Raw genomic sequence first — 10,000 nt, forward strand, 5'->3', positions numbered from 1 at the left:
AGCTGTATAATAGCAATTCTTTCCTATTTTATTTCAGTATAGTTACTAGGTCCATTATATTCTATATATATACTTATATATATATATATATATATGTGTGTGTGTGTGTGTGTGTGTGTGTGTGTGTGTGTGTGTGTGTGTGTGTATATAGGGTTCTCTCATGAATGATGCATATTAATGATGAATATAACCTCAAACTTGACTAGGATTAACTTTAGACTTTTTGAAATAGTAATATTTAGTGATATTGTCTTTGGAGGATTTACATAAATGAAGAAATTCATAATTAATATTCTAACCTCGAATTGAAGCAGTGATGTGTAGGCTCAATATTACCGTAATTTATTGTTCTAAAACTCAAGCCAATGGTCGTGTGGCGATGAGATTTAACCCAGTCGAATTTACCTAATTTGGTAAAATGTATGGCAAGGCTAAATACGGCACCCAAGAATTGAATAAAATGGTTTGTCTTTTATTCTGATAATTTCTGCATAATTGCTAATATAACTAGTCACTTATTAACTATAAATCCTGTGGAGTGATTATGTGATGTACAGAACGTGCACATGCACACCCACACACACACACACCCACACCCGCACCCACAGCCACACGCACTCGAGCGTCCACGCACACGCACGCACGCACGCACGCACGCTCTCTCTCTCTCTCTCTCTCTCTCTCTCTCTCTCTCTCTCTCTCTCTCTCTCTCTCTCTCTCTCTCTCTCTCTCTCTCTCTCTCTCTCTCGCTCACTCGCACACTCACTCTCACTCTCACTCTCACTCTCACTCTCACACTCACACTCACACTCACACTCACACACACACACACACACACACACACACACACACACACACACACACACACACACACACACATATATATGGTTATCTATAATATAACCATATATATGTATATATGGTTATATTATAGATATGTGTATACATGCTATATGTTTATATAATACATATGTATATATGTTTATATGTTTATATATACTTATATATATATATATATATATATATATACATATATATATATATATATATATATATGTATATACATATATATATATATATATATATATATATATATATATATGTATATATATGTCTTGAGAATGTTTAACTCCTGTCTGTCCCAGCTGGAGCTTTCATGGACAGACTGATACCCAGAACCTACACAAACAATATTTTAAATAAAACATCTAGTCAACCTCTCTATTTTGGTGCACAAAAAGTTCATTTGTTTTGTAGTTACAAAAGTTAAGTTATTCTGATATTTGTCTTGCCACTATCTTTAATTCTTTATTATAATCTATTAGCAGAATTATATGCTTATGTAAAAAAAATTATGTTTTATGTCCGACTGAGTTATTACTAGTCAAGAATAGCATAATGTCAGTAGCTATAGGACAAGAACACTTTATGAAAAGATTCCAATTTATTTCTATGTGAGATATAATTATATGTAGGTAGTGTAGGTGAGGTAAAATTCTGTTTAATCTGACGTTATAATTTTCACATTGCTCCATGGCCCTCAGAAAGTCAGGTCACCTTGACCATCCTATAGAGATAATTCATTTCCCAATGTCATCCCTCTCTCTCTCTCTCTCTCTCTCTCTCTCTCTCTCTCTCTCTCTCTCTCTCTCTCTCTCTCTCTCTCTCTCTCTCTCTCTCTCTCTCTCTGCCTCTCTTCCTCCCCCCCCCCCCCTCTCTCTCTCTCTCTCTCTCTCTCTCTCTCTCTCTCTCTCTCTCTCTCTCTCTCTCTCTCTCTCTCTCTCTCTCTCTCTCTCTCTCTCTCTCTCACTCATTCTTCTCTCTCACTCATTCTTCTCTCTCACTCATTCTTCTCTCTCACTCATTTCTTCTCTCTCACTCATTTCTTCTCTCTCACTCATTTCTTCTCTCTCACTCATTTCTTCTCTCTCACTCATTTCTTCTCTCTCACTCATTTCTTCTCTCTCACTCACTCTTCTCTCTCACTTACTCTTCATAATCCAAGTCTGTTAAAGGATGTTGGTCATTAGTCAATGACAAATAATATTTCATTATTCATTCCCATTGTTTATTTGCACAATTTAATTTCAGTTTTGGTGGAAATATTAACTGACACAATTTTTTTTTACTAGTGTTTTTGTAAAATAGGAATTGCTTCTTAAGACAATTAATAAACAGGAATTCACATAAAACCACTGTTGAACTATACTCTCCAACTTTACTGCTGATCAAAACTTCAGATTAGTTCCTACCAAGGAAAATCATAAATGGCTTTGATTTACCTATATAGAAGAGTTAAAAAAAGAAAAAAAAATGGCCAGGATATTCAGGCAATTATCAAAAGGCTAAAAATGGTAACCACTCAAGGTACCTTTTGAAAAGAAAATTTTGCCCTTGGATTTAATAAGGTCTAAAGGGATTGCCTGGGTTATCAGGGTCACATATGCACCTCTCGCAGCCAGTTTGTGCATCTAGCACTATACGAATTGCACAATCCATTGGGCATGGGGGTTCTCCAGAAGGACCTACAGGGCAATCTGAACGTGGGAGAGGAATATGAGGGCCAAATGGGTGTCCAGGCTTATTGGGGTCACATTCACACCTAACACAACCTGTTTCAGGGTCAGTGACATGACGAATGGCACAGTCCATGGGGCATGGGGGTTCTCCAGAAGGACCTACAGGGCAATCTGAACGTGGGAAAGGAATATGAGGGCCAAATGGATGACCAGGATTTGCAGGGTCACATTCACACTTCTCACAGCCTGTTTCATGGTCAGTGACATATCGAATGGCACAATCCATGGGGCATGGGGGTTTTCCAGATGGACCTTTAGGGCAATTTGAATGTGGGGGAGGAATTTCAGGGCCAAATGGATGACCAGGATGTGCAGGATCACAGTCACACTTCTCACAGCCTGTTTCAGTGTCAGTGAAATACCGAATAGCACAATCCATGGGGCACGGAGCTCGTCCAGTGTAGTCTGTAGGACAATCAGAGCGCTGTACAGGGGTATTGGGATTACATTCACATTTTTCACAACCAGTTTCATCTACAACTATTCTAACTTCACAATCTTGGGGGCATGGGAGACGTCCTAGAGGGTAGGTGGGACAATTCAAATGATGAGGAGGAGCAAAAGGATTCCAAGGGTTATTGGGATCACACTCACACACCTCGCACCCTGTTGTTTCATCCTTAACATGCCGAACTGCACAGTCCATGGGACATGGGTGTGGGTGTTTAGGACATTGGCATTTACAAGTAAGACAACCAGTCTTGCTGTCGAAATCTGTTCGACAGCCACTTGGGCATTCCTTCTTTTCACAGGTGAAGGTATATTTAGTGCAGGAGCATACTGGGCACCCAGTGGCAGCATCAGTCAAAGTCTGGCATGCTGGTGGACAGTTTACTTCAGGGCAATCTGTAAATTATAAAAAAAACAATGATAAGGTTTTCCCTTAAACAGGAATACTCTCAAAGAAAAGAAAACACTGTTTAGGATATTTCAGCCATACTAAGAACATATATTTTATACATTACTACTAAAGTATTATACCAATGTCATTTCTCTTTTCTTACTGGAGCTTTACCTTTTGGCTGTGTGGACTCTGCAGCTAACTCACATGACCTGTACTGAACACAGGTGAGCTCAGGAGGTGTTGTGCACCTGCAGTCAAGCCTGCAGTTGTCAATGTTGAGTTTTGAACCTTGGCTAATGGAGAGCTCTCCAAAATGGCATTGTTCTGTAGTTGTAGAAAAAAAAAACAAAAAAAAACAATGGTTAAATTCAACACAAGAAAAAAAAAAAAGCTGAACAAATTCTGTATGAAACCACTGAAATTAATAAGTCACTGAATTTTACTAGTTTTTTTCATTGTTACCTAGTCCCACAGAGAATCTTTAAGTCATTCTTTATAATGACCTGAAAATACCACAGAAACTTCTCTGTGCACAAGCACTATTGCAGAATAATGGCAAGCAAATGCAAAAAAAATTGCCTTCTCACCATCTTTTTTCTGTGGGGAAACTCTCTGTTGCTCCTTTTGTGAATCAGATGGTGAGATACGACCGTCTCCAGCTGAAACATATTGGAGTTTTAGTAGTAAGAAAAATAAACCATTAAAGGCAAAAGGTACAGGGAATCTTAGTATTATTCATGGAGAATATGAAGAAACTTATTCTTCTAGATATCAGTGTAAAAACAGAATGGAATGTGGTTAATCACATAACGTAATCTACATAAAATAGGAAGTGACGTTATCCGTACAAGGACATACAAGGACATAATACTACTCCACCAGCCATTCAAGGACTAAAGCCAAAAAGTAAAAGGGAGAGAACGTACGACACAACCAGTCAATGGAGCAACACTTCTCCTCGAAGAAAATAGGCACACAACCATCGGCAAGCCTGGAGGTGTATCTGTAAATAAAACAATAACCTTGTTAAAAATTAAATCCATATAAAGCAATCTTGTTAAAAATTAAATCCACATAAAGCAACCTTGTAATACTTAAAATCCACATTAAGATGAACCTTATCATAAGAGAAATCCTCAAAGAAGATAAACTCATTATAGAAGAAATCTGCATAAAACTAAACTCTTCATAAATGAAATCATCACAAAGACAAATAAAATCTAACATATCAAAATCATTTAGCTGCCTTTTGTTTGAAACTTTTGCCCAAATTAGATTATATGAAACCAAAAATTTGTCAAAAAATCTAAAGACATAAAAAGACAAAAAATAAGTATTCCTCAGAGAACTACTTGGAGGCTGACAGATGACTTGGGAAAAATCTACACCATGTATTACAAATAAATTTTAACTGAATTTTAATTATCACCAATAACAAGCAGGTGATAATTATACGACTGTTAATTGGTCTTGTTATTTAGGAAATATACCATATTTACATTTCTCTGTATGGCTTCCCAAATGATTTTTCTGCTTAGCAAAAAATATTACCAGAGTTTAGTAAAACTCAGTAACTGTTGATTTCCACAAGATTATTTCCATATGATTAAACAGTCACCACAACTGGTCTTATTGTACAGCATGACACACTTGACTTTACGTTATCAGCATCTACAGGGGTTAAAGGGGTTGAGTGAGAGCTGTTGAAATAGGGACATCTGGTAACATCAATTATCATAATTAGATACATAATAGGGTAAATGCATCAGAGGCTCTTTGTCAACTAACCTGAATTCAAATCCACAGTCAATCTTTGAACATCCAGGACCTGTTGGGCTTGTGAACTCAGGGAGTGCAAATGCAAGATTGGCATGCGAAATCATCAAAATACATCTTATCTCCAATTTGGTAAGTTTTGTTGCCCCAGGAGCACCCAGCGGCACGGGTCACTAGGTCTGGCGGTGCTGCGGAGTCCTCTGTTTGCGAAAAGAGAAAAAAAGAGGAAGCTACACAAACTGCGAATACAAAGTTAAGGAAAATTATCAGGACAAGTTGTATAATGTATAAAATATACATATCCATTGAAGAAACAATAACAGACACACATCCATGCATCCACAAAGAGAAAAAAACAACTTACGGCACTCTTCGTCAGTCGAGCAGCACTTGTCAGGAGAGTAGAGAAGACGGCATCCAGGGCGAGGAGGCCTGAACAAGTTAGGGCACTCAACATTGGCACAGTTAATCTGAGCTCTGGAAGAAAAAGCAATCATATACATTTACAAATTAAATATTGCATATGCAAGCAATATTTTTATTTTATTACAATTTTTGTTGATGATCATTATGTGATGATATTGGGATTATTACTTAAATAAGTAAACATCAATATCATTCTCATCATCATCATTACCACTGATATTTCCATTATCATTATTCTACTGACATTTTCATCATCATTGTCATCAGTGACGTTATAATCAATCACAGTTATCTACTATTATAATCAAAATTATCTCTACTACCTATATTACTAAGAATCTTGTGCTAAGTCAGAAGTAATCAAAAATAAATTTAAACAAAAAGACAGACTAGCCAAGACTTCAGACATCATCTATCACTTGAACTCACGGAGTGGAGCGGGCAAGGCAGCGACAGCTAGCTGAACAGACGTCTTCTACAGGCACATCATCACCATCTTCGTAGAAGACACCTCTGTAGTAACATTTTGTTGCATCTGGTATAACAGAGTCTGATGGAGCTGCATAAACAGAGGATAAATTTTAAGAATTAAATAACAGTCAAAATACATAAAAAGTCCAACTTATATGTCAAAATACAATACATCAATTATCAAAATGAACTATAGTAACCAAATAAATAGTTGTCAAAATGAAATGAAAAGGTAATCAAAATAGCATATAGTAATGGTTGGTACAAAAGAAAGTACCACTGAACCTAGAACAAAATAATGTTCACAATATAGTAAAGTAACATTCAAATAGGAAAACATTCAAAAGAAATCAAAATACTTCAAAACAAAATCAACTAATATTTAATGTCAAGTAAATGAAAAGTCAAAATAATAAAATTATAGTTCATGATATTACTTTTAATGTTCTACTCTACTATAACAAAATTTGTAATAAAGAAAATTTATTGGTAATACCTGATTATAAAACAAAAGATAAAAAAATAAGAGCTTAAAATATAAGTTATATTCATAAGCATGATAATGATTGTACAACTATTACTCAAACACAGAAATGTTCATATCATTTCTCAAACACTACGCCTCGCGTGAATAGTCAAAAACGTAACAGAACAAAACAAAACACTTTCATAATCCCATATACATCAAAAACGAAATTAATCACACATATCAAAAAGAAGAAAAAGAAGAAGAAAACTTTTAACATGATACCCACGGCATGAGAAGCTAGTCGGACAGCAGGCACCATCCTCGTACTGTGGGATGCAGTTCTTGACGAGATAGTGAGCCCAGCGCTTCCAGGGGCATTTTGTCCGGTCGCAAGATGAGTCTGGTGTTAAGAAATTAATAAGCATTACAGTCTAATTTTCATTATTAGTGTCATCAATTACTTTCATCTTCATTACCATTATCTTTCATTTGTTCTGATTTTATTCATCATTAGTTGTCAGTTGTGTATGTTTTGGTTTTATAATCTATTTCAGCTTGATTACTAACCTTTTTCATTAATTGTGAACAAATAATACTCTAATTCAATAACATTTTCACAATCTATTGCCTACACATCACACAAAGTTGTAAAGTTGAATATTCAATTTCAAAAATCATGAAAATCTAACAATTTCCAAACTTCACTGAAACTTCACAATAAAGTGTTTATTAGATAAGTATTATGACTTTCACATACTCCATCTTGATGTCAACTTTCATACTGAAAACTGTATTCCAAGTTTCCAATTTCTAACAAATTTGTAAATATTATGACTTTCACAAACTCCATCTTGATTTCAATGTTCATACTGAAAACTGTATTCCAAGTTTCCAATTTCTAACAAATTTGTTATCATTTTCTTTTACATTTCTGTTGTCCAACTAGTGACTAAGTATTTTTTTTTAACATAGGTTTCATTTGACATTCACTGTTCTTCTGGATTGTTAAACATGATCAATACAAAATCAAAAATATAGGAAGCCCTAACCAAAATCATAATTCAAATTCAGTATCTCAACAATTTACTTTTCAGAATAGAATTGTATATTTTCAGTATTAGTAAAGGTAGAAATTACTTTAAAATTCCATGATAAAAACCTAACTCTATGCTCTGTACTCCAACTTTGGAGGTCCTTTTAATCATTTTAATATCCAGCAAAAGAAGAGATTATCTTATGTGTGTAGAGAGAAACATAATTTTTACATATAACATACAAATTATCAAAAAGTAACTAAATAACTAAGGACAAATTGAATCAAATGGAGTCAGTTTCCCTTAAAAATCATATTTTCAGAATTTCCAAAGTCGATATTCCATTTCAAGATCTAGTGAATGTACACTACTGTCCTTATTTTTATAATCCTTATATCTGGCATAATCAAAAAGAATAATAACATATTTATGATAATTCAGTATAGTATTGCTACATAGACTTTATAAGGTAAGGTATGTATGTGTACACTTTTTTATGAAACCTTTATCATCTCTAGTGAATGATCAGTGACTGCATGTGAGTGAACATAAGAATATTAGTGTACGTGGATCTCTGTGGTAAATATATGAAGAAAAAACAGGACATAGACCAATTTTCTTGACCTCTATAGGGGCACGTTTCACCACATCTGTTTTGTCAGTTGGATATGGATGATCATAATGCCTGCCATGTAACACAGATATGTATTTGATTTATATCTTTTCACTCTGTCATGATGTTAGATATTTTATAAAACAATTAAGAATTATAGTAGTTTTTGGGATATACACATAGTACAGATTATTTGGGATGAGTGTACTATACACACAAAGAAGCCAAGCATGCTATATATACATACAGTTTAAGCTAATAAAGTGACTTGGTAGTGCAGATGACATAAACCATACTTGCAGCTTTTATAACCATTATGCTGTATAACAATAAAATAGACTTGAGATATACTTGATTCTCACTTCCATCCAAACCCTATACCATGACATACATCAATCATCATAATTAGATATGAATGTCACCCACGGTAAAAGGTAGGAAAAGTTGTTTCACTGGCTTTTCAATTTTCATTCCTCCAGTGATTTTTTTTTTTTTTTTTTCTTTTTTACATTTTCTATTTTGTGACCACACAATACAGCACAAAAGTTTTTTTTTTTTATGATTTAACAAGTGGTTTCTCCACATTTTTCTTCGAGTACTGCCTCACCTTTTTTTCCCGTCCTGTGTACACCAAGATCTGAACTCTGAACTTTCCCTCCTTTAAAAATCAAATTTAGATTTCTCTATATTTTGGCAGGTCAAGAAAATTAACATAATGTAAAGGTATTTCCATGCAACATGCCAAATAAAATCAGTGTTAGTGATCTTAAGGTATTGTAAGTATTATAGTATATAAAAAGATTATCAAACCATGAGAATCTGAAAAAACAGCAAATATATTCTTTTATTCCACCTATTTGTCCATGCATGTTAAAAACTGATGGGGATATTCAAAATAAATGTCAGGCTTATTCTTTAATTTATTCATACATGCCCTGATCAAAATAAGGAACATTATTACAGTGCAATAACAGTCTTCCTATCATGAAAAGGCAAAAAAAAGCCTGTGGTAGAATACCTAAATTGGTCTCATAAGACTCTGTACCTATAATATTTAGTTCTAATGTTCAAACTCCCAAGTGAATAAGATTTTTCTAGATACATAATAAATATTAAGCTATACTAGAAAGTGCATTTGCCGTGGCACTTTTGGCCCTGAAATAGATAAGTTTGTGGAATGACATACGTCGTGCACCTCAAACACATTCTCAAAGGATAAGCATAAGCAGAAGAATTGCATGCCTTATCTAGTAAACAAATAAAATAAATCTTTCAATGTAGCATGCCAGCACGTGCAGAATGTTGCATACATGACGATACGTGATGATTTCACACTTTGAACTCATCAAAGCAACACAACCGCATCATTACCAGACACCGGTGCTCCTCCTCCGCACTGCTCCTGGCACTCCTGGGCCGTTTCGAAGTTGTTGGCATTTCCAGCACAGCCCCCAAACACAAACTGCTCACATCGACCACTGGCGGAGTTGTACCCATAGCGATGGAAAAGGCCGAAGCATGGCCCTGGATCGAGTTCTAGTTTACATTTCTCTTCCTGGCTATCTGCTTGTGGGTTGGGGAGAGAGGTGGTAGAGAAATATGAATTTGATAGGACTTTTTTATGGTTTATGATTATGTGTCATTTCTGAATTAAAAACAAAAGCACATAAATGCAATATATATATATATATATATATATATATATATATATATATATATATATATATATATATATATATATATATATATATATATATCAGATATATTATACATATTATACACATTATA

General features: G+C 34.6%; 1 protein-coding gene across 1 annotated transcript in view; it reads right to left on the bottom strand.

The window, feature by feature from the left end:
- Nucleotides 1–2,054: 2,054 nt before the first annotated feature.
- The window catches only part of LOC125032011 (kielin/chordin-like protein), a gene marked incomplete in the record, with an annotated part of 38,347 nt that continues 30,401 nt past the window's right edge, over nt 2,055–10,000 (bottom strand). Inside the window, 10 exon segments of the mRNA XM_047622966.1 lie at nt 2,055–3,425; nt 3,595–3,747; nt 4,011–4,082; nt 4,350–4,426; nt 5,212–5,273; nt 5,275–5,399; nt 5,564–5,676; nt 6,055–6,184; nt 6,852–6,965; nt 9,584–9,775. Coding sequence (XP_047478922.1) covers nt 2,401–3,425; nt 3,595–3,747; nt 4,011–4,082; nt 4,350–4,426; nt 5,212–5,273; nt 5,275–5,399; nt 5,564–5,676; nt 6,055–6,184; nt 6,852–6,965; nt 9,584–9,775 — 2,063 coding nt within the window.

The sequence above is a fragment of the Penaeus chinensis genome, chromosome 14 (genome assembly GCF_019202785.1).
Source record: "Penaeus chinensis breed Huanghai No. 1 chromosome 14, ASM1920278v2, whole genome shotgun sequence".
NCBI classification, from domain to species: Eukaryota; Metazoa; Arthropoda; class Malacostraca; order Decapoda; family Penaeidae; genus Penaeus; species Penaeus chinensis.